This window comes from Polypterus senegalus, chromosome 12, assembly GCF_016835505.1.
Source record: "Polypterus senegalus isolate Bchr_013 chromosome 12, ASM1683550v1, whole genome shotgun sequence".
In the NCBI taxonomy this organism is placed as follows: Eukaryota; Metazoa; Chordata; class Cladistia; order Polypteriformes; family Polypteridae; genus Polypterus; species Polypterus senegalus.
In genome coordinates, this window is record NC_053165.1 from 89,779,787 (window position 1) to 89,805,542 (window position 25,756).

Genomic DNA, 25,756 nt, shown 5'->3' on the forward strand with positions numbered 1-25,756 from the left:
GAAGGAAGCTCATTTCTGCCACTTGTATCCACGATTGAATTCTTTTAGTCACCAATACTGGAGGAAATAGTAAAACATATTGAATGAAAATTAGAAATAATATCTAAATCATGAAGACTTCTGCTCTAATACATCAAATTAATTTCCATTAGTGACTTTCATTACAGCAGACTGTGCTCCTTTTCCCCATTTCTGTTCTGGATTGAAGCCCACAAGAGCTTTTCAGTGCTGCCTTCTGGTGGAACATGCCATTACTGGAGCACTAAACCAACAGCCATGTTCATGCCTTTAATTATTTCCAGTTAGTGTGGGATATCAGTATTCATCAGGTCAACATTGCTCTCATTAAACTTCTTTCCAATGTAGCTGTGCACATGAAGTTAAGACCAGACATTGGTGCTAACATTCCAGGTCAATATAGTGCAATAAAGTGGAATGACACAAAAAAGCTTTGAACACGCTAACTAAAATTGAGTTAATAGTCGGTGGAGAAGCCTTTGTTTGCAATGACCTCTGGAAGACCCTTCCTGTACAAAGAAATGAATCTCCTACGGTACTCAGGTGGGATTTGGCCCATTCTTCTAATCAGACCGCCTTTAATTGTGACGATTCTGGCGAATCTTGACCTTCAGTTCCTTCCACAAATGTTTCCTTGGGTTTAAGTCTAGTGGTTGACTGGGTCATTCCAGCACCTTTACATGTCTTCCTCTGGAACCAATTGAGAGTTCCCTTTGGAGTATGTGTCCTGCTGGAAAATACAACCTGCATCTCATCCTCATCGTCCTGGTGGATGGCAACACATTCATCTCAAGAACTTCCAGTTTTGTGGCTCTATTCATCTTCCTTTTAGAGTCTACCAGTACCATGAGATGATGAGTCCACCGCTAATTTCCCTGTAGGTATGATCCAAACATCTTGTCTGACAACACTATGTTCTCCTAGCAATCTACAGGCTTTTATAAAACCAGCCTTTCTTTAGGGATGGAGTGTTCTGCATTGATCACACACTGAGCCTGGAACGGTGGAGAGTGTTGCCTATTTCCTCTGTGACGTCTGTACCTCCTGCTTCCAGGTCTTTCTAGAACTCCTCTCAAGTGGTCCTTGGCTTGTGGCTGTTTGGTTCTGGGGTTTAAATTACAATACAATACAATACAGTTTATATTTGTATAGCCCAAAATCACACAGGAAGTGCCACAATGAGCTTTAACAGGCCCTGCCTCTTGATGGCCCCCCTGCCTTGACTCTCTAAGAAGACAAGAAAAACTCCCAAAAAAAAAACCTTGTAGGGAAAAATGGAAGAAACCTCGGGAAAGGCAGTTCAAAGAGAGACCCCTTTCCAGGTAGGTTGGGCGTGCAGTGGGTATCAAAAGAAGGGGGTCAATACAATACAATACAATACACAGAACAGAACAAATCCTCAATACAGCATAAAAATAAAAATTTTAGAAGTATGGAGCAAAATTTAACAGGTGATGATATCACATAATAAGATTTGGATATTTTTAGAGTCCTGGAGACCTCATCCATCAAGCTGCCTCCCCATTTGGCCATTCCATGGCTGAAACAGTGCTGGGCCAGCCAATCCGATGAAAGGACCCCTCTTTCCCATGATTCCTGCGATCCTCCATCAGGGATGACTTTACCACAGGCAGGCAAACAACTTGGCCGTATTTTAAAGTCAATTCTAAATGACACAGGTAACAAGTGTAATGACGCTAAGACTGGAGTGATGTGCTCAGATTTTCTTTTCCTAGTGAAGATTCTAGCAGCTCCATTCTGCACTCGTTGCAATCGATTGGTGTCTTTTTTGGGTGGTCTTGAGAGGAGTGCGTTACAGTAATCTAGTCGACTAAAATCAAAAGAGTGAACTCATTTTTCATCATCTTGCAAAGTTATAAGGAATCTAACATTTGCTATATTTCTTAAGTGAAAAAATGCTGTCCTAGTAATCTGATTAATATGTGATTGAAAATTCTTATGTGACAGCTTGGTAACGCAGGATTTGTTAACTTGCATTCAGAGACGGGGAGCCCATTTTCACAGAGTGGAAGTTCTAACCTACTGGCCTACACTGACCCAGCTGACTCTTAGTAACACAAATATGGGTCGAATTAGTGAAATCGGATCATTTTGTGCTTTTTGTCACTGTGTTCAATACCGTTTTTTTTCTTGTGTCATTCCACTCCATTGCACATAACATTTTTTATGGACTGTAATTTTACGATTTCTTTAACTCTGTCGTTTTATCCAATTAATATTAATGTCAGGTCTAAATTTCATGTGAATATCTTGTTTAATGAGACAAATGTTGACATGTTGAATACTTGATTTCTCCCAAAAGCATATAGCTAATGCTAAATAAGGCCAAGCGTTACAACACCTCCTGATTGTGCGCTTATGTAGTCCTCAAAATGGAGACACTCAGCTTTATAATTTGATCTAGTGGGTGACTCAGGGGGCATCGCTAGCTTTGGCACTTAAGGCCTTAGCCCCCCTCTCTGATAGAGCAGATGAAAACATTCCTCTTGGAGTTAATGTTTGAGGTAGTTGGGGGTTGGATGCCCCCCTGGAGTTTTCGTGCTCTATTTGAGCATTTTCATGACACCTAAACAAGAGGAACAGCCACATTGGGGGGCTACAAGCCTAAGTGAATTGGACAGGTGAGGTTCAGGGCTCTCTTTGACCAGGGGCTGGATGCCTGATATCAAGGGGCTAAAGCCTTTGTGGATGCCTGAGTGAAGGAAGTTTCGACAAAGCAGAAAAACTTTGGGGTGCCAACACGACCCTCCCTGTTTACTAATAATGTCCAATAAAAAAAAATGCAACATTCGATGGTGTGAGAAGAATAACAAAAGGAATTTCCACGTGGTGGAGTGGCTTCTAAATGTTTCAGCACTGCAGAGGGGTCATCTGACTCGGAGCTCCCTTCCATCAGGTTGTCTCTGTGACAACGACCCCTACCTTCCAGCCGGTCGACCTTTTGAAGCCCTGGGACCGGAAAGGGGCGGAGTCAGTTGACCTCATTGGGTAGTTGGTTGAGACTGTGGTGGAAGAAAATGACAAGACCGTTAGCAGCAGCAGTGCCCCCTCTTGGAATGGGGTGGTATCACATACCCGGGAAGAGGTTGGATGGTGGTCCTTGGGCATGCATGTATGACACTCTGGAAGCCCCCTCCTAATAATGCCATGGTGTTGTGCCACCATTTGCATATGGCACCCCCAGAATGGCTAATGGGTCTTTTAGTGGAGTAGAAGATATGGAGAAAGATGATCCTCTGTGGCAACCCTTAATGGGAGCAGCCGAAAGAAGAAGAATGAAATAACTGCCACGATAGCCTAAAGTCTCTGTGACTATAAAACATATGTAGTTGTGGATGAATGGGGATTTGAAGCCCAGAGATACTGTATGTATGTTGTGGACATGTTGGACCCGGACACCGACAGACTGACACAGAAAGTCTTAAATCACACACGTTTATTTACAACCCTTACCCCCAAGACAACAGACAATGTGCAAATCACCACAGACACAGTCTCTCTTGACTCCTCACTGCTTCTTCGGCAACCTCCAACTCCTCACTGACAAGCTCCGTCCTTCTTTCTCCCGACTCCGGCCCCCTGATTGAAGTGAGGCGGCCCTTTTTATCCAGTCCCCAGATGTCTCGCAGCTGCTCCCTGATTAACATCCGGCAGCACTTGTGGTGTGGTGGAAGCACTGCAAGGGAATTCAGTTCTCCTTCCAGCAGCACTCCCGAGTGTGGCGGAAGTGATACATACGCTAGTCCAGGGGCTATCCAGAAGCCCCCTGGCGGTGGCCACGATGGAGCATAGGGTTGGATCTCCCATTTCAGTGGTCCCCTTACAAGCCAGGGGCACTGCCCCCTTGTGGCCCAGGGAAAATACTGCCCTTCTTCTGGTACTTCTGTACTTCTGGTGTCCCGGTGGGGCAAGGTCCCTGGACATCTGTCACAATGTATTATCTAGCACTTTTCATAATCACAATAAGTGGTTTGCAAGCTGATTCAGTGATTGAGCTCCTTCCTCCATATCATACCCTTCAAGTATTCCACTCTGCAGAGTAACCCGGATGAAGACTTTCTACACATGGCTGATCAAACTGCTCACCACCATCTTCATACCCTTGAGTTACTGAACCAAGGAGAACAAAGTACAGGTCGCCTTTCACTGGCACCAAGCCGGAGGGAGTTCAAGCCTGAAATGAATGAACACTTTCACTGCGGTGGGCTGCTCCTCTTGAATGGTCTGATTTGATTTTGGTTAATGAAAACCTGCACTGACAATCTGTGTGCAGGTGGGTGGTCATCATCAAGCACATCCAAGGAAAGGCCAGGAACATCAAAGGACTTGTTGTGGGCCGCTTACCGCAAAAGAAACCTCGCCTTACCATTTCTTTGGTTTTTTTTGTCACATTCAGCTGGGGGGGTCCTGGCCAAATGTCTGTGAACTCTGAACTGTTTGAAAATGGATGGACAGATGAACAGGTGCTTAATTCCAGGGCCTAGGAGAAGTAGTTACCTGCTTGGAAGTTTTCACATTTTATTAATCTACAACTTTGAACCACCAGGGGATTTAATTTGGCATTGGATCCTCCAACTTAAAGGGAAAAACTTGGGAGTTGGTGGCAGGATTGGCATTCCGGCCACTGTGAAAAACAAAAACGCATATTGTTCCAATGTGGTGCCGAGGTGTCACCTGCTACACTTGGGTCCCAATCCAGGAGGTTCGTCGTGTGGTGGCTGCTCCTAACTTGGATCCTCTGAAAAAGCCATTTTCATGTCAAACTGAAAACTGATCCCTGTAAAGTGGTCTAAATTACTAACAAATATAAAACATAAAATAGTTGATCAGTACGGTGTTTCTTTGGAGAATCCTTGGGTAACGTTGGTTTGACTTTGTGTTGCTCATGGAGTCCCGAATGAGGCACATGACCTGCATTGTGAGGGAGCATCAGTTATTACCCGAGGGTGATCAGCTCACAGGACCCTCATTGTTGAAGACCCGAGCGGCTGGACCAGGCCAATGGGATACCCACATATCACCTGGCTGTGGTTGATAGACGGCCATTTCCAGGGTTGGGGGGTTAAACTGGACCACCTGTCTGCATTGGGTTGTCAACCAGTATCCAGAGTTGTTTTGTAGTGTGGTGGGTGCGGCAACGTGCTGTACCAATGCATGCCCCCCAACCTGACCTGACCTAAGTATTCACCCCCTTCAAGTCAGTATTTTGTTGGTGGCAGCCATGCCATCCTTGAGTCTGTGTGCTCAGGTCTCTGTCTATCAGCTTTGCATATCTCCAATTTGTAAAACTGCTCAGGCTCTGTCAGGTGTCATGGTGGTCATTAGAGAACAGCCTTTGTCAAGTCAATTAGATTGAGATCTGGACTCGGCCACTGCAGAATATTCACTTTATTATTTTGGAAGCCATTTCTTTAGAGCTTTTGGCTTTATGCTTGAGGTTGTTGCATTGGCCCTCAAACAAATCTTCTCCCAAGGTTCAGGTTTCCAGCAGGCTGCCTCAGGTTTTCCTTCAGGATTTCCCCCTAATGTTCTATATTCCTTTTACCCTCATAGGTCTTTTAGGGCCTGCTGCAGACAAGCATCCCTACAAGCTGATGCCGCCTCTACCATGTTTCACATTGAGGGTGCCGCATTTATGATAATGTGAAGTGTTCAAACATGGAGTTTAGTCTGACAGTCAAAGAGCTCAATTCTGGTCTCATCACACCACAGAACCTTCTTCCAGCTGACTTCAGAGTCTCCTGTGTGTTTTGTTCTCTTTTTCCATCTCTCCCATAAAGCTGCGACTGGTGAAGCACCCAACACAGTTATTGTCTGCTGAGTCTCTCTATTCTTTCTCACTGTAGCTTGTCACTCCTTTAGAGTTCTTCCAGGTCTCTTGGTGGCCTCCTTCACTACTCTTCTTGCGCAATCACTTTGTTTTTGTGGACTGCCTACTCTAGGAGATTTCCAGCTCTGTCATACTCTTTCTGTTTCTTTATAATTAATTTAACTGACTATTCAGTGACTTGGATATTTTCTTGTCTCCATCCCCTAACTTGCGCTTTTCATGGAGTTGCCTGCATTGTTTTTTTGTAGTCAGTATGTTCTGCAGGCCACCATCCTGAGTCACCACAAGATGGGCCTTCCAGAGGGGGTGCATTTAGACAGCAATCAATGGAAAACCCAGATGGGTGAACTCTGTTGAACTAACTTTGTGATGTTTGGTCTGATGGACAGAAAAGCTGAATTGTGTTCTCATCAGACAATGCAATGTTCTTCCAGCTGAGTTCAGAGGCTCCCATGTGCTATCTAGGAAATGCTACCCAAGATGCCCAGTGCGTCTTTACTTTTTGCCATCTCTCCCATAAAACTGTGACTGATGAAGCACCCGACACAGTTATTGTCTGCAGAGTCTCTTTAATCTTTTCCATTGTAGCTTGTCACTCTTTCAGTGTTCTCATAGGTCTCTTGATGCCCTCCATCACTCGTCTTCTTTGTGGACGACCTCCTCTAGCAGATGTAAAGCTATTCCACTCTCTTTCCATTTCTTTCAAGATTTGTATAGCTGGATATTCAGTGACATGGTTGTTTTCTCGTCTCCATCCCCTGCTTTTCATTGAGTTGTGTGTAGTGATCTTTGGTGTGGAGGCGGCACGGTGGCGCTGCTGCCTCGCAGTTAGGAGACCCGGGTTCGCTTCCCGGGTCCTCCCTGCGTGGAGTTTGCATGTTCTCCCGTGTCTGCGTGGGTTTCCTCCGGGCGCTCCGGTTTCCTCCCACAATCCAAAGACATGCAGGTTAGGTGGATTGGCGATTCTAAAATTGGCCCTAGTGTGTGCTTGGTGTGTGGGTGTGTTTGTGTGTGTCCTGCGGTGGGTTGGCACCCTGCCCAGGATTGGTTCCTGCCTTGTGCCCTGTGTTGGCTGGGATTGGCTCCAGCAGACCCCCGTGACCCTATTCGGATTCAGCGGGTTAGAAAATGGATGGATGGATGGATGGATCTTTGGTGTTCATACTGACTCAGCAGATTAGGTACCTTTAGACAACAATCAATTGAAATCTCCATTCAACTAATTCTGGGCAGCTGGCTGCCCCAGTGATGGTTTATGGGTTTCGTATCGAAGGGTATGAATATTTACGGGATTAGTTTTTTTGTGCTTTATGTTTATAATTAACTTGCAGAGAGCTTATGTCACTTTGGCATTAAATTGTCAAAATGTTTTTGATCATTGCCAAAAGAGCCAAATTCAATGCATGGTGATTCAATGTTGTATTACAATAAAATGTGAAAACTTCCAAGGGGGTGAATAATTTTCATAGGCAGCGTAACTTCCTTCTGGCTGTTAATATTATTGAATAAGTCACCCGATAACAAATAATAAAGAAGAGGTCAGATAATCTGCTGCTTGTGGTGAGTGAAAAACAAATTGACCTCCTGCACTGTTCCATAACAGGCTGGTGGTCACGGTTGGGTTGGCAGTAATACGACATTGTAACTGTGAAGCGGGCGCCTCCCATGAGCAAGTGGGTTTAAAGAGCGTCGAGCTAAAAGAAAAAGGAGGCCAGTCTCTCTTTTAGGCCTTAGTGATTGATGAGGAGGGAGAGGCCCTTCAAAACCAGTTGTTGGGGTTTATGTTCGTAGAGCTGCCTTTGGTCTAGGCCTACGCCGGCAGATCAGCACCCATTAATTCTATTTACTTGGCAGAGCTCTGCTTATTAAAATATATTTATTATATTCTGGTAGAACCATTTGCATCAGAATGGTGCCCAATAGGCACAAGTGTAGCTTAGGGGTACTGTTGACTGATGAAATCCGCTGTTTAGTCTTAGTAGAGTAAAGTATTGCTCTACTTTCCTCTTTTGTATTATTAATATGTAGCCTTTGTCAGAATGCCTCAAATCTTACAGACTTACCACTGTTTATAAGGTATTGTACCATATAACTTCTCCCCACCTTCCCTTCTATATCTATAACCTCAGGCAATTTGTTGTAGTAAAAGACAAGCAGAAGTTAAGTTACACTTTAAGTAATGCATTATTGATAATATTCATAAATTCATAAATAATAACAATAAGCCTAGTACAAGTGGCATCCATACAACCTGATAAATGCTGATGTGTAGTTTCAGGCGGCACACAGACTTGTTAGTTGCTTAAAATGTCTCTAGTTAAGTCTTCATTTGTGGCCGCATGCCTGTCTCAATATGGCTGCCGAGCCGTGCTCTTCATTGTGTTGTCCTTTTCAGTTCGTGGTGTGTGAGATGGTCTTTCATCAGTTTGGTAAGAGTGACAGAGGGTGAGGTAAAGCAAGGAAATTTGTAGGTTTCTGTCCAACCTCTAGAGCCAATAGGGTGTTGTGGTACTTAAAGGCTTTTGATACAAGCCAGTTCCAAACAGCCATACTTCAGACCAATGCGGGGACAGAACACCTTCACACCTGCCACTTAATCTCCAGTAAGTGTCTTTTTCTTGCCGTATCTTCAGTTCTTCTTCATGTCTTTGTCTTTGGTCTTTTCCACGCTTCTTTATTCGTTCTGCTGTGCAGACAGGTCTGCAAAATGGAAGGTGACAAAGCAGTTTCTGTCTCATCTTCTTGGTTGTTAACCTGGTGCCAAAACTCAAACTTTGTCTCCAGGCATTTATTGGAACAGCTTGGCCACTAGTGGCACTCCTCTCCAATGTGTTAGTGGTAACCCGATCTCCTGCATGGATTTTACTCTTGTAAAAGATGCAAGAGTAAACAGCATAAAGGTTTGGGGTTTCTGGCCCCGTATATTGTAGAACAATCCACAATTCAACAAAAAGCAGGTCAAAATATAAACACAAAACAGGTTCATATGCGCGACACCATACAAGGCGTTGGCCGCCATTTTATAAGGGAGGAGCCGGAAGTGGAGGAATGCTGGGAAGGAACCGTGAGGGAGGATGGGACTGATGACGTCAAGAAAGATGGCGGAGGCAGGGCGGAAGTAGCGTACTGCGGGAATGAGGCTTATGGTGGCGGAGCGTCTTTTTTCCTGGAAGAAAGCAAAGGAGAAAGGTTAGTACCCGCCACTCCCTGCCAGCTTAACGCCTTCCTCAAGCGTGTTAAGGTCCGTCCGCGGTCTCCTATTCGCGCGTGCGTGACACTCTGCTAATTTTTTATTGTATGGTAACTTCTACCTGAAAGTATGGGCTGAAATCTCTACAAAAAGCATCTCTCCTGAAACTGACCTTTGTTCTTCACTCAAAACCAGCACACTTTTCTCCATTTTATTGCATGGAGTTTCATAGGCTGTCTTTTTAAACAACTGGGCAGTCAGGTTTTGAATTACTGAACCTAAGTGTGTGTGCTTTTTAATTACAGCCGGGCCTAGGAGTGCAGCTAGGACCCTCACACCCCTGTGCGTTCCTGACTTGCTGCCTGAGCTAATAAACCTTCCTGCTGCACCGTCCCCCATCCTTTGTTCTTTGGCTTGTCCTGTTTCATTCATTCAGACCAACTCCTAAACTGGTGCACTTTCTTTCCAACTCAGTCATTCTTGCACTAGCACTTTCAGACCTTTCACACACAAACACTTGAATTTCTTTCATTTCCACTGCTCCTTGTTTAAATTCCACACTTTCTTCACTCAGTATCCTTATTCCATTATCCATTTCCTGCCCTTCAGTCAACAATTGCCATTCAAACTCACCAGCTTCTCTGCCTTCTATCTGATTTCTTTGTCCTAAATCAAATTTCAGTGCAGCACTGGTTACCTTTCCTAACAGTGGTGAAATATCATGTTCTTTAAACCCTGGACAGGCGTCAGAATCACCTGGAGATTGTGGTGTAGTGGAGAATAATGGAAGGAAACACCCTTTCTGTTTTCCCTTCCTTTCACCCCTCTCCATTTCCTCACACTCACATTCCCACTCTTTATCTGAGCACTTATCTGTCTCAGGTACGTCACCCACCCATGTTTTAGGGTTCCACTCAGATCCCGTTACTACTGCCCTAACTTTCACCATGGGCGGTTTATACTCTCTTCCCCTGCTTTCACTGCTTTCCACTTTAGCAGTGGGTGTTCTACATGTTAGCACTTCACATTCTTCACACCAACTGTTACATCTTTCAAAACCTTCACACAACATTCCACAACTTTCACTTTCATCCACTTCATTTTCTTTCTCATACTGATCTTCCTTATGACCAATAATGCAAGATAGTAAACCTCTCATACCAGCAGCTGTCTTCTTTATACCAGAATTCTGTTTTCTTGCTTTTAATCCTTCCAGGCCTCCTCCATTTTGTGGCATGCTTAGCTCAGCTTCTGCTTTCTCTACCTGAACTACAGGTTTCCATTTCCTAGCTTTAGCCTGCTTGCCTCTGCCACTCCACTGGAAGATGGCTGCTTTTAATATGAATTTAGGTATTTCTGAGTCTACAACACTGCGGTGGGCTGGCGTCCTGCCCGGGGTTTGTTTCCTGCCTTGCGCCCTGTGTTGGCTGAGAATGGCTCCAGCAGACCCCCGTGACCCTGTGTTCGGATTCAGCGGGTTGGAAAATGGATGGATGGATGGATTTTCATACAAACAATGGAGCTCAAAGTGCTTTACATGGTTAAGAAAGAGAAAAAAGAACACTAGTTAACGTAGAATAAGAGTAAAGAAAAAAAACCACTTCAGACAGCAGGAGAAAAAAAAAAAAAAATCTGCAGGGGTTCCGAGGCCACGAGACCACCCAGCCAGCCCCCTGTAGGCATTCTGCCTAACATAAATGACCTTAGTCAGTCCTCATTGTATTCAAGGTTTCTCATGGAATGACTTGATGATGACGGTCATGTGGACTTCTGACCTTTAATCCATCAATGTATGGACATCATGGTGCTTTGATTAGGTGGTGGTGGTGCAGGTCGCCACCACAGAAAACCGGAAAAAGAACAGAAGAGAAAGTACGGGTTAGTACGGATTTTGGAGCCACCATGAATAATAATGATACTTATTTGAATATACAGAGCATCAGGGTTACACTAAAGTGAAGTTATGAGAAAGCCATGTTACAGTAATGTGTTTTCAGCAGTGTTTTAAAGTGCTCCACCATATCAGCCTGGTGAATTCCTATTGGCAAGCTATTCCAGATTTTAGGTGCATAGCAGCAGAAGGCCACCTCACTGCTTCTTTTAAGTTTAGCTCTTGGAATTCAAAGTAGACACTCATTTGAAGATTTAAGGTTACGATTTGGAGTGTAAGGTGTCAGACATTCCGAAATATAAGATGGAGTGAGATTATTTAAAGGCTTTGTAAACCATAAGCAGTATTTTAAAGTCAATTCTAAATGACACAGGTAACCAGTGTAGTGACATCAAAACTGGAGAAATGTGCTCGGATTTTCGTTTCCGAGTTAAGATTCTAGCAGCTCCATTCTGTACTTGTTGCAGTCGATTGATGTCTTTTTTGGGTGGTCCTGAGAGGAGTGCGTTACAGTAATCTAGTCGACTGAAAACGAAAGCGTGAACTCATTTTTCAGCATCTTGAAATGCTACTCTAATACAATTTGCCAACTTTGTTATGGGTTGGCCTAGTTTTGCCCCTGTAAGCAAACATACAAGTACATGCACAAAGATCCTAAACGAATAAGTGCCGTATGAATGACGCATGCATGTCCCATGCACTTTAACCACTTACGTGCCGTATGAATGATGCATGCATGTTCCGCCATTCCTTAGCACTCCAATTAGGGACTCACTACCACCAGCACTAAAAAACATGCAGGTGTCCTCGTGAGTCTACACTTTGTTGGTTATATTCCATTCAGCAACCAAACAATGTTTTACTTCCACCGCATTTGTACACTGGGTGCCCTAAAATTCACATACAAACCGGATTCCAAAAAAGTTGGGACACTATACAAATCGTGAATAAAAACAATGCAATGATGTGGAGGTGCCAACTTCTAATATTTTATTCAGAATAGAACATAAATCACGGAACTAAAGTTTAAACTGAGAAAATGTATCATTTTAAGGGAAAAATATGTTGATTCAGAATTTCATGGTGTCAACAAATCCCAAAAAAGTTGGGACAAGGCCATTTTCACCACTGTGTGGCATCTCCCCTTCTTCTTACAACACTCAACAGACGTCTGGGGACCGAGGAGACCAGTTTCTCAAGTTTAGAAATAGGAATGCTCTCCCATTCTTGTCTAATACAGACCTCTAACTGTTCAATCGTCTTGGGCCTTCTTTGTCGCACCTTCCTCTTTATGATGCGCCAAATGTTCTCTGTAGGTGAAAGATCTGGACTGCAGACTGGCCATTTCAGTACCCGGATCCTTCTCCTACGCAGCCATGATGTGGTGATTGATGCAGAATGTGGTCTGGCATTATCTTGTTAAAACATGCAGGGTCTTCCCTGAAAGAGATGACGTCTGGATGGGAGCATATGTTGTTCTAGAACCTGAATATATTTTTCTGCATTGATGGTGCCTTTCCAGACATGCAAGCTGCCCATGCCACATGCACTCATGCAACCCCATACCATCAGAGATGCAGGCTTCTGAACTGAGCGTTGATAACAACTTGGGTTGTCCTTGTCCTCTTTGGTCCGGATGACATGGCGCCCCAGATTTCCAAAAGAACTTGAATCGTGACTCGCCTGACCACAGAACAGTCTTCCATTTTGCCACACTCCATTTTAAATGATCCCTGGCCCAGTGACAACGCCTGAGCTTGTGGATCTTGCTTAGAAATGGCTTCTTCTTTGCACTGTAGAGTTTCAGCTGGCAACGGCGGATGGCACGGTGGATTGTGTTCACTGACAATGGTTTCTGGAAGTATTCCTGAGCCCATTCTGTGATTTCCTTTACAGTAGCATTCCTGGTTGTGGTGCAGTGTCGTTTAAGGGCCCGGAGATCACGGGCATCCAGTATGGTTTTGCGGCCTTGACCTTTACGCACAGAGATTGTTCCAGATTCTCTGAATCTTCGGATGATGTTATGCACAGTTGATGATGATAGATGCAAAGTCTTTTCAATTTTTCGCTGGGTAACACCTTTCTGATATTGCTCCACTATCTTTCTGCGCAACATTGTGGGAATTGGTGATCCTCTACCCATCTTGGCTTCTGAGAGACACTGCCACTCTGAGAAGCTCTTTTTATACCCAATCATGTTGCCAATTGACCTAATTAGTGTTTATTGGTCTTCCAGCTCTTCGTTATGCTCAAATTTACTTTTTCCAGCCTCTTATTGCTACTTGTCCCAACTTTTTTTGGGATTTGTTGACACCGTGAAATTTTGAATCAACATATTTTTCCTTTAAAATGATACATTTACTCGGATTAAACGTTTGATCTGTCATCTACGTTCTATTGCAAATAAAATATTGACATTTGCCATCTCCACATCATTGCATTCAGTTTTTATTCACAATTTGTTTAGTGTCCCAACTGTTGTGATGTAGGATTTTGCATATAACTTGATAAATGTTTTGTATGTCTTTATTTATAATTTAGAATTTTCTTTGTAATTTTACGACAGGATTTGGGGATGTGTCTTAAACCAGTTTGATGAGCATTTCTTTGCTAAAGTCTTTTCTCCCATCCCCCACACAAAGCCAGGTTAGTGTAATATATGGTCTTGGGGGGGCAGAAGATAAGATGTTCTATTTCACCCATTGGTCTGAGGTATGGCTGTTTGGAATTGGCTAGTCTCAGAGGCCTTTAAGTACCATGATGTCCTATTGGTTCTAGGAATTGGAGAGAACATCTATAAATGTACATCCACATTCTCTCTCTCTGACTGACTGACATATGATGAAGAAGCATCTCTCTCTGACCCACATATGAAGAAGCACAGACATGTGGCTGAAAGCTGAGCACCAACGATGCCTTAACTAGAGACATTTTAAGTAACTGCAAGTATACATCAAAACAGTATTTGCAAACAGGGTGCAAAACATGGTTACCACAAAATCCTTTGGAGTGCCTAGTGCCACTTTTTGCAGACCTGCCTACATAGCAGAATGCAAAGACATGAAGAAGAACTGAAGAGACAGCAAGAAAAGACACTTACTGGGGTTTAAGTACAATTTTTTTTTTGTTGCTTTCCAATGAGGTGGTAGGACAAAAGTTCTTGACCCGCACGACTGACATTGCTCATTCTGCTCTGTGCCTGTGCATGTTTGTCCACATGTAATCCAACAAAGTCTAGTTCGTTTGACTACTGTGATTGCTCTGTGCCAGGCCAACCTTACTGTGCCCTGGCCTTGATAAATGTTTTGTATGTCTTTATTTATAATTTAGCTTGGAATATGACTGTAATTTTACGACAGGATTCAGTAGGGTTCGGGAACAGTATGATTTCACCCATTGCTAATGGCTGTTTGGAATTGGCTAGTCGAGGCCTTTAAGTACCATGAGCACAGAAAACAGAAATGACGCCAATGATGCAACAAGTCATTTCATTCGATACCACAGGTTTTTATTCTCACCTTACAGATGAACATGCATTGTAGTCGGCTTAGAAAAGCTGCAAATTCCTCCCTTAAGATCATTTGTCTTGGGTCATGATGAAAGCGAGGCCGGGCCCAGAACGTTAAAGCACAGGGGGAGTAGGGAAGGGGCACAGTACGGGACAAACGTGCCTAGTGTGAATACACCCTAATTATCAGTTGAACTGTAATTATCCTAATGCATTACTGTTATTTACTTGGAATGTTGCTCATCGAGTCTATAATGCTAATTAACTTGATTGTCAATCACTTAGAATAAAAGCAACTATGTAATAAAAACATGTAAACAAAAACAAGAAGAATATCAGAAATGCTTTTGAAGAGAGTGTCAGGCGAGAAACTGTGAGAAGTGGGAGGACGAGCTAAAAGAACAATCTGAACGGTTAGGTTCGAGTTAGGGTTTTACCCCAGCTTGTGTTTTCTTTTCTTTTTATTCTGTCATTTTGTGTTTGTCTATTTAGTATGTAGTAAATATAATTATGTTTTTAGTTTTTCTGTTTTAATGTTTTGATGAATATTGTTATGTTAACAAATTTTGTCAAACAGTCAATTCTCATTATACATGGGGATTATTGAAAGCAGAAACTGCCGATGCTATAATGATGAAAAATAGGGTTAGGTACCAGTGGGATGCCGGCTCAGGTGGAGGACTGGCAGGGAAGACGGAGTCGGGCAGATGTGCCAGCCCTCCACTCTCTCTCTTTCTCTCCCCCCGAGGCTCAATAATAATTCATCTGCAGGTTCACCTGCCGAAACCTTGTTATGACTTTTACTTCCTCTGTAGCCAAGCTTGGTCATTTTCTAGATGCTTCTCCAGAGGCCTTGAGCCAGCGAGGATCTCACTAAACCATCAGCCTTAGCAACAGGCGGAGTGTGCACAGGGTAGGGACTTATTTAGTGGGAGGTTATGACCTGCACATACTGGGAATTCATCGTTCTGGGGTAGAATTTCAAACCCAAGTCGACATTACATTACATCAATGGCTTACTCACGTCTCTCCGTGCCGGGTTGATCCATTCAGTGTATCGCACATGCAGCGCCGGATGTCTGAGGGCATCACAGACCTGTTTTTGCTCCATTTCACATTTCACTGCTTTGTGATAGGCCTCTCTGCTGCACATGGCCACGAATAGGCCTGAGTAAACGACAGGTGTCACGAAGTGGGTTACACTTTTATAATAGCAGATAAGCAAATTCATTGGAATGGAATCCATGGAGGACTTACCGTATTTTTAAGTAATGTTTATTGTATTATGCGACTTGTGCCACATAGGTCAAACCTTAGGGGGCGATTGCAGATGTGGATGACTTGACATGACTTGTGACTTACTTACCAATTTTTAAAAGAGAGGCTTGACTTCGACTTGCTGACTGATGAACTGTGACTCGATTTGGACTTCAGATAAAATGACTTGCAAAGTCTCGTGTTGTGTCGTCACAGTTATGATTTTGTCAAATTGCATTCCTCTAATTTACATTTATGTGCATTTCGCGCTCCATGCCTACATAAGTCGTCGGGACTAATCCATGTGCTGCAGGAGGAATCAGCATCAAGAGCTATCAATTTTTGCCGTTGTCAATTTGCTGCAGATTACACTGCAAAGAAAGGAATGGCCGCCTGCAAGATCAGCAGATCAGGTATGGCCGTAAAAAATATAAAAATAGTTACACCTTGTTAGAGACTTGGCCTCAAATGAAGTAACTGATGTGTCATTGTTCCAACTAAAGTTCTGCTTCTGCCTGTCTCCTCGACTTCTTGTCAAGTCCATATTTTCACAGACCCCGTATAATGCTGCTTCTCCCTAACCTGATCTCCCACGTTGATTGAAGTCACCCACTCCCCACACGGGGTGCGAGTGCAATGCACAGTCCTCTTGTTTGTCCCATCTCTGTGAACTGCCAATCCAAATCAAGATCTGTAACAGCGCCAATCTGCACCAAAGGAGGCTGCAGAGAGAGAGAGAGAGAGAGAGTCATAACTGATGGCCCATAAGTGTTGTCTCCTAAGTTCTATGCAATGCTGTTGCAGACCTCTTCCATAGCTCAGATTTTTCCAGAAGTGCTAAGATGCTTCAGTATGTCACCTGAACTGAGACCAACACGTATTAGACAATGTTTAGATGGCTAAAATGTTTAGATGATTAAACTAAGTGATATCAGAGTTTAGGTAGTTTTATCTTGTAGATAGATAAATAGATACTTTATTAATCCCAAGGGGAAATTCACAACTGCTAGAAAGGCTGCCACTCTTGGCGGCGCCTGGGTCACTGTGAACACTAGGGGGCGCCCGACTCCAAACACATGTGCAGACACACAGTCAAGAGCTTCAATAAAGTGATGTTTATTTGACCAAAATACCTTATACAGGTCGCGATCCTCAGAAGCACAGATTTCTCTTCACTGTAGATCCCCCGTCTCTCCTCCAGGCAAGTGTTGTCCACTTCGTCACAGCTCAGCTCCCCTGGATGAGGATGGGTGTCTTCTTTTGTGCCAGAACAGGAAGTACTTCCGATGTCAAATGATTACATCCTGGAAGCACTTCTGGGTCAGGTGGAACCTCTTTGTCGGTGTGAGCCTTTTATACAGACACAACCCCGAAATGACTGCTCACCAAGACTACATTTCCCAAGTTGCCCTGTGGGAGCATGAATTAGAGCTCCACCTGAGAGAGGCTGCCACCTAGTGTAGTGAGGGGTTAAATAGCCTTCAGGGACAGTCCTTCCCTGTTCTTGCATTTCTTCCCGGCCAAGAAAGGTACTGCAGGTAAACCCAGTTGGGAACCGCATACATCTATAAAAGCAAGATGGGAGACCGAGTTCCTTACAGTTTACTGAAGACACTTTGGTGGAGTGTTGGATCTTCTGCATGAATACTGCTTTGTTTCTTTTGATTTCTTAGTTTCATTGACTCATTTACCTTAATTAAGGATTTTGTTTTGGGACTTGTTTGCCTTGTTGATGACTCTTTTTGCTTCTTTTTTTTTTTTTTGCTCTTTTGAGCATTTTACTAATTGTTATGGTAGAAAAACAATAATAAATTGTGAGAACGATTTACAGTTTGCGCACACATTTTTATTAAAATGCTCCTTCAGTGGCGGCACGGTGGCGCAGTGGTAGTGCTGCTGCCTCGCACTTAGGAGACCCGGGTTCGCTTCCCAGGTCCTCCCTGCGTGGAGTTTGCATGTTCTCCCCGTGTCTGCGTGGGTTTCCTCCCACAGTCCAAAGACATGCAGACTAGGTGGATTGGTGATTCTAAATTGGCCCTAGTGTGTGTTTGTGTGTGTCCTGCGGTGGGTTGGCACCCTGCCCAGGATTGGTTCCTGCCTTGTGCCCTGTGTTGGCTGGGATTGGCTCCAGCAGACCCCCGTGACCCTGTATTCGGATTCAGCAGGTTAGAAAATGGATGGATGGATGCTCCTTCAGTTTTTTTGAGGTGTGTAAATCAATGCTGAAACTTTAACTCAGAAAACGTTTCCAGAGCTGCATAGACAGTAAAGCTACTGCCAGCCCCATCTGTTGGGATGCCCCTTCTGTATATGGGCTGCACAATACCTCCCCCGGATCGCAGGATGGCAGCCCGCCTGGGACTCATGGGAGTTGGAGTTGGTTACAGCCCTGTTGGTATCCGAGGGTGCCACCAGGGAGTGCTGCCACAACTGCTGAGCCCTCTTGGGTGGGTTTTCTGCCACACCCGGAAGTGCTGCCGGAAGTAGATCAACAAGCACCTGGAACACTTCCGGGGGTGTTATAAAAGGCGCCAGCAGTCGTTACTCCGAGAGCCAGAGTCGGGAGGAGGGAGATGAAGCTTGTCAGGAGGAGTGAAGGAGGAAAAGAAGAAGAGTTTTATTTGTGTTTGTGCTTTGTGCTTTTGGGACGGTGTTGTGCCTACGGGACACGGGGAAGACGTGGCCCACAGGCGAAGAAAATAAAACTTTTCTTTGTTTTTATACGTGTGCCTCCTGTGTCTGTCTGCGCTGGGTTGGGTGGCTAGTACACCCCGAGTGGTTCTGTCACACTGTCTAAATTCATAATGTACTTTGAATTTCATTGATTATTTTAGTCAGCAGTTGAGAGTATCTGAATCCAACTAAAAACGTACTACGGAGAGAGGCTGCCAAAGAGAGCTGAACCAAAATAAAGTGGCTATGGACAGTGTATGTTGGTGTCTTCATCAGATTTTGGCAAAAATTAAACACATTTTTTTGGTTTCCTTTTCAGGTTAATTTAGAGCTTATTCGTTTAAACTAAAGACCAGTTGGAAGAATGCGGCTACTGGCATGACACCTTTTCAGAGAGATCACACACATTCAGGTAAGAACCTCAAGGTTTATTGCATTTGAAGCTGCCCTCGCAGTCTTGAATTGATTTCTCTTGAACTTCACTTGGTAAATTGGCATCTGCAGAAAAACATGAAACCTGAGGTACTGCTCATGGACTAATCAGATGAATGACGTCATGCACGGAATTAAATTTAATATCACTAGGTTATGTACTCTCTTGATTAAATGAGAATGGATATTTAATTTCTCTACCACCATCTCAATCCAAATGATCCTTATCCTCATCCTCCTTGCCACCTTGTAACGGGTTAAAAAACCCGGCTATGATTCACACCGTCTTTGACAGTGATTTATTTCTTTTTTTGATGGGGATCCCAGGAACGCACTCAGCCTTGGCCCGACTCACACACACTCCCTCACAGATACAAAAAGCAACAGAAATTGAAGAATGTCCATCCATCCATCCTCTTCCACTTATCCGAGATTGGGTCATGGGGGCAGCAGCTTAAGCAGGGATGCCCAGACTTCTCACTCCCCGGCCACTTCTTCTAGCTTTTCCGGGAGAATCCTGAGGCATTCCCAGGCCAGCCGGGAGACATAGTCTCTCCAGTGTGTCTTGGGTCTTCCCCGGGGCCTCCTCCCGGTTGGACGTGCCCGGAACACCTTGCCAGGGAGGCGTCCAGGAGGCATCCTGTACCTCATCTGACTCCTCTCGATGCGTAGAAGCAGTTGCTCTACCCTGAGCCTCTCCTGGATGACCGAGCTTCTCACCCAATCTTTAAAGGAAAGCCCAGACACCCTGTGGAGGAAACTAATTTCAGCCGATTGTATTTGCGATCTTGTTCTTTCGGTCACTACCCATAGTTCATGACCATAGGTGAGGGTAGGAACGTAGATCAACTGGTAAATTGAGAGCTTTGCTTTATGGCACAGCTCCTTTTTCACCATGACAGACCGATGGAATTGAAGAATGTATTAAACAATTATAAATGAAATATAACTACACCAACTACAACGATCCCACCCCAGTTCCCTTCTGGCGATTATACAATAAACACAAAGTCAACAATAACAAACGACTAACAAAAACCACACATGATGAAGTCCATGAAAAACAGCAACCGATGTAATGAAGTGATGGAGATAGACAATCCAGAGATCAGCTCACTGTATGTGAATGTAAAGATCAGTCCTACCGCTATTTCCTGATGAGATGATGACGTGTGATGGGATCAGGAGCGACTCTTTTCTTCGCAGGTCGACAACAAATCCAACAAAGACAGTCCCCATGTAGCAAGAAGACATCAGACAGTGCAAACACTGAACAGGAGACGATCCAGGACAAAACAAGGTTGCACAGGTAGTAAACGGGAAGACAAACAGACCGGCAATTCCAGAGATGAAACAACAAAAGACTTCCCCCTTCTCTGTATAACTGGCCTCCTTTAAAATTTCATGCCGGCCTCCTTGTGTCCAGAAACCCCTGCACCCTCAGCAGAAGACCAATCAGAGCCACTGAAGGGACTGCTGGGAGTTGAAGTTTTCACTCCCCAGTAGCACCGCTACAACCTCTTCATCTAAATGACATTGGATTCAGAAAGTAATTAGATCCCTTCACATTCCATGCACTTTATTATGTTTTAGATTTCATTTTTAAATGGATACGTTTGCTATTTTTTCCCATCAGGCTACACTCAATAGCCTATAATGGCAAAGCAAATGTTTTCAGAAAGACTTGCAAATTTATTAAAAATTAGAAACAAACTGGAAAAACTTCAACATTGTACATCGATTGAATAGTGATACTGCACTCTGTGCATAGATTGGTGAGGATACAGTAAACAGGAATCTTGGGTAGAAGTTTAAAGATAATCATTATACCTTGATTAAATTGATTTTTTGATTATATTAGGCTAGTCAGAACTAAATTTCATTTATAGGTTTACAAAGTTGCATAGTAAGATTCTGATTATGTTGTCACCACCACAGTAATTTACTCATTAGGCTGGCAGGACAGATAGAAAGTTAACCTTTCAAGTACTTCTTTATACTCACATTGCTGTTAAATGGTTTCTTTCTGTACTTGTGTGACAAAGGGTTTGACTTTTTCAAAGAAATATGAAATGCAATACAACAAAGTTCCTGCGTGTTTTCTTAAATGTGCATTTTTCTCCAAGACAGTCTTGTCGAGTCGCTCCTTGCTTGTGTCCACAAGTTATTCTCTGTGCAGGTCTGGCAGTGATGATTCCACTCAGATCATCTTTGAGCGCTTGCCATTGGCAGATGTCCTGCACAGGAAATAATTCCAGTCTGCGTGTAGCTGGGATTCCTGGTTGTCTATTATGTTGCATCTGTCTGATTTAATTTGTATTCATTTTGTTGATTCAGGAAAAATTAGTTTGAACAGTCAAACGGAAAAATACGATATGAGACAAAAATCAGAATGTACCCTTAGTAGCTTGTTGCAGTGGGTATGCACTTTTTAATTACCGTATATACTCGCAGATAAGTTCTCCCATGGATAAGCTGAGACTTGATTTTACCATATAATTTCCAGTATTTTATAATGTCGGTCATATAAGTCAAATGCGGAAACCTCAAGCTATTGGTCCAAGAGACTATGATATGCTAACGCCCACCTGAGAGAGTAACCACGGAGCACACTGCCTTTTTTTTCTATGTGGGTGCGGCAATGCGCTGTATCAATGCGTGCTAATAACCTCTCTCTCTCTCTATTGTGCCTACGTGACCACACGGTAATACCTGAGCTATTTGCAACATTTGCGCTGATTTGTGTTTTTTGTATCTCACACCCTCACACACCTTTATCGTAGGATAAGATGGAGCGTTCGATCAGAAGAAAATATGAAGCTGGTTTTAAATTATATATTGTTGGAAGTGGCGAAAGAAATTGGTAACCGTGCTGCTGCAACAAAATTTGATGCGTCTGAGAAACTGGTGCAAGATTGGAGGAGACATCCATCCATCCATCCATTATCCAACCCGCTATATCCTAACTACAAGGTCACGGGGGTCTGCTGGAGCCAATCCCAGCCAACACAGGGCACAAGGTAGGAAACAAACCCTGGGCAGAGCGCCAGCCCACCGCAGTTGGAGGAGACAAGAAGATGTAAAAAAAAAAACAAAAATTGAAGTGTCACATTTTTGAACGGGCGTATAAGTCGGGGTCTGATTTTTTGATTGATTTTTTGGGTTTCAAGACCAGACTCATACGTGAGTATATACGGTAATGTTTGCCATTGTGACATCTCTCTAGCATTGCTCCGAGATTAGGATTAGAGGAGCAGTTGCCCCATGCGGAGATGGCACTGACACTCTCAAAATGAACGTGAGCTTTATCTGTATTGTAATCCTACACTGTCCAGTGTCGATATCCTGTACCCCTGCTAAATCTGTCCTGGTGCCTACCTTGCTTTGTGGTCGTTTACGTACTACAGTATTGACAGCCTCCTGTAGATGGAGCTGGAATGTCAAAAGAGTCCTGTTTACAGTCTATTTCTATTTTATTAATGAACTTAATGGTAATTTGATTTAAATTTGGTTGCTTTTCTGCATGGTTTCAGACAATAAGGTTTTCAAATGACGTAGTGTATCCTGGTCTCTGATCGAGGGTATGTAGGCACGCTGAGCCTTGAAATGACACTTCTTTGCGCTTTAGTGTACAGGTTTACTTTGACCTCCTTCATTTCTCATTGTATTGATTGATGAATCCTTTCGTATTTTTTCTGACTATTGCTACAGATTTTCATAAAAGACTTAGAATCAAATGGAAGCTACAGAATGATGGGATTCAGTAAACCTTTATTGTTGGAACTGGTTTGATGTTCCCCAGCAACACCATATAAACCCCTGAGCAATTTAGCACCGTGACATTCAGCGTATGGTTGTTCAACATCAAAATTTCTTTTCGACATTAGTATTCTGAAAACTTAGCTGGCTGCGTGTAGAGAAGCTGCAATGAAGTGAGCGCTGATGGCTGGTGGCTATCATTAAAACATTTGATTTCTGTGCCTTTTGGTGGCCTGCAGTGCATCAATTAATAATCTGAGTTGCCGGAGGATTCTTATTCAGGGTGAGGTTTGGCTTTGGGTTGTGCTGAGGGCATCACGGAAAAGGTGCCTGAGTGAATGTGCAGGGAGACCACAAGACAGATTAGCACTTAAGGTGACGGCTGTACTGTGTGTCAGGCCATGTGTGTGAAGCTTACAATAAAATGGGAAGTTCCAGTTTTGCTTCACCCATGTGTATTTATCGAGTTACAGAGTCCATTTGAGACAGTTTTACTAACCTCATCCTGTAGGTTCCCACCAGTGGACAGAGGAATATTTTACTCCGTTTTCCACCATCCATGCATTATTTGAACCAGCTTCTTTCATTTGATCTCCAAAACTGGTGTCAAAATAATGTTTTTGGCTTGATGTTTATTGGTTTTGTTTGGTTTAGATTTTGTCTTTTATGACCTATTATTATCCCTTGTGAAAACCAAGGGCGTTGCAGCACCCCAAACACCCAACACAACAAAACTTCTAGTGCATAACAAAGGGTTTTAATCATGTGAAACTCCTTCTCACATAAACGTTTCCCACACCACAAATTATACTCTGTTACTCTGCACTCCTTCTGTCTTTATTCTTCATTCCTCCACACCTCCAGGAAAACTTTGTCTTCTTCCTCTTGACTCTTGATCACAATACTGAAGCTGACTGCTCCTTTTATGTAAAACCCAGGAGTACTTCTGGTGTCCTGAGAGTGTGACGTAGTAGGACTCAATAATCCCCCTGGTGGTCCCCACAGAACCCAACAGGGGTGACCCCCAGAACTACAAGTCCCATGATGCCCTGTGGGTATCTACAAGGGTACTGTAACCCAGGGAGGCTGGCATCTAGCATGTGGGGAAAGACAATGACCTGAATACACTGCCTTCCCCTGTCCTTCCATCGTACTGTAGTCCCGGTTGGGTAAGGATCCTGGTACTGCTCTGGCGGAGGTGCCAGCCCCTGCATGCCATCTCTCACACCCTGATGAATAAATAAATCTTTGATTTTAAAGAAATGTTATTTATGTTGTCCTGGGAACAGAACTTTTAACGCCTTAGCTCCATGTCATGTGAGTTTGGGGTTTGGCTACCTTAGGTGAGGTCTGCCCTTTTTGTTGGCGCAGGATTTATAGCCTGTCCACACTCACACTAAACAGTTTAGAGCCACCAAGTATCCTAACATACATGATCTGTGTACCTCACTTGTCTCGCAGATCCCTGAGAAAGCTCATGGGCACACAGAAAGGCAGGCAGTGGGCCGCTGAGCCATCCCTCAGTACCGCTTGGTTCTTTTTCTAAATGAGTGGGAGGCTCGTTTTTATTAGATGTTGATACCTTGGGCGAATATTTTCTAACCAGACTGCTGCCTGCTCCACTTTTGCTTTAACAAAATGCTTTTAGGCCATCTGAGGAGAACAAATCCCACTGTCAATACGCTGAGCCCTATTTGTTCAAATTCTAATTTATTTCTGAAGGGTTTCACAGCATTTCAGAACAAGCTACCAAAGATAAAGATACTAGATGAAACTCTGTCGATGAAAAGTGTGTTTTCAAAAGGGAATGATTGATTGAAACTGCATAATAAAAGAATGTATGAGCAGAAGAATTTTGATTTATGGTTAGAGAACATTCAGTCTGTCAAGTCCATTTGCTGAACTAATATACACGAGACCAAAAGCTGGAACTTAAACACAAAGGAGAACTCCACCCCAGAAATCTTTTTTTAATCTCTTATTTACCCCCTTTTGTTATATTTCAGTCAGGGCCCCTTCTCTGGCTTAAGTGGGTTCCTTCATGCCATTTTTCAAACTCACTTAATCCAGACCAGGGTCACGGGTTGGGGTTGGAGCCTATCTGTGATAAATGGTCCGTGGCGTAGAGCAGATTTTAAATAAATTGTCAGCTCTGGAGAGCATGGTGGCTCAGAATGGGGGCATGACGACGCCCCTCTGCGGTTAATTGCGATGCTTGGCTGATCGCGCACTCACTGATCAGTCAAGTGCCCATTCACCTTGGAGTGGGCCAGATCAGTCCAATATAAGTGGGGCCTGCATGGCAGGAAAAGAGGGAAAAAGAGAAGGAAAGGTGGAGGTTGGAATGGGAGAAGAACCGTACGAGAGGCAGGATTGAGAGAGCCCATACTAGAGGAATGGAGGCAGGTGGTCTAGTGTGAACCTCCAGGTGAGGACCCTGGGGCTGAAGATGGGTGCTCCTACTGAACAATGCAAGGGAATAAGAGTGACCCGATATGCTGTGTCTCAAACGGGCACCAAGGATGTGTGTGCGGCTCGGCATGGTGACCCAGGGATGCCGACAGACTGGCATTGGGGACCTGAGCTAGGTATTGATGGATATTACGAGATCTACACCTGGCTTGAATGAGGAACCTTGCCCATAACATGAGGAGGGTACCCTAGATCAATGATGAAACTTCTCATTCTGAGTGCTTCATCACTACAGAGGTGGTGGAGTCTGAGGAGCTCTGAAAGAGGTTGGGAGTTTTTAGTATGCCAGGGATGGAAGGAGGCATAGAGAAGGTAACTGTGTGAGTCAATTGGCCTGTAATAGTCCGAGGTTTGATGTCCTGGAAAGCCGACAGAAAGACATATCTCTAAAAATGGTGGAGTTGTGGGGGAAACGTTGACTGTTAACCTGAGACATGGATGGGAACTATTAAAATCATTAATGAATTTCTGTACAATACAGATAAAGCCTAAGTAGGAAGAAGTGATGCGCTCCTTCACCCAGCCAACAAAGGTGTTGGCATAGCAAAGTCCCATCCTAACACCCAATGCAGCTTCACTGACCTGGTCTTTCCTGCTCAGCTGATGAAGGCTGTATGGCCCAAATATTGCATCTATAACCTTCTTTCCTCTTCCGCATGGACCAATAACCTTCAACATTTCCCAGATTTGGAGGTGTACACTGAT

General features: G+C 43.8%; 1 protein-coding gene across 3 annotated transcripts in view; it reads left to right on the plus strand.

The window, feature by feature from the left end:
- The window catches only part of atp8b4 (ATPase phospholipid transporting 8B4), a 248,513-nt gene that overhangs the window by 24,178 nt on the left and 198,579 nt on the right, over positions 1-25,756 (plus strand). For all 3 annotated transcript variants that reach the window (XM_039772860.1, XM_039772859.1, XM_039772861.1), the window contains exon 2: positions 18,708-18,800. In XM_039772860.1, coding sequence (XP_039628794.1) covers positions 18,767-18,800 — 34 coding nt within the window. In that variant the 5' untranslated portion in view covers positions 18,708-18,766. The remainder of the gene's footprint in view (positions 1-18,707; positions 18,801-25,756) is intronic.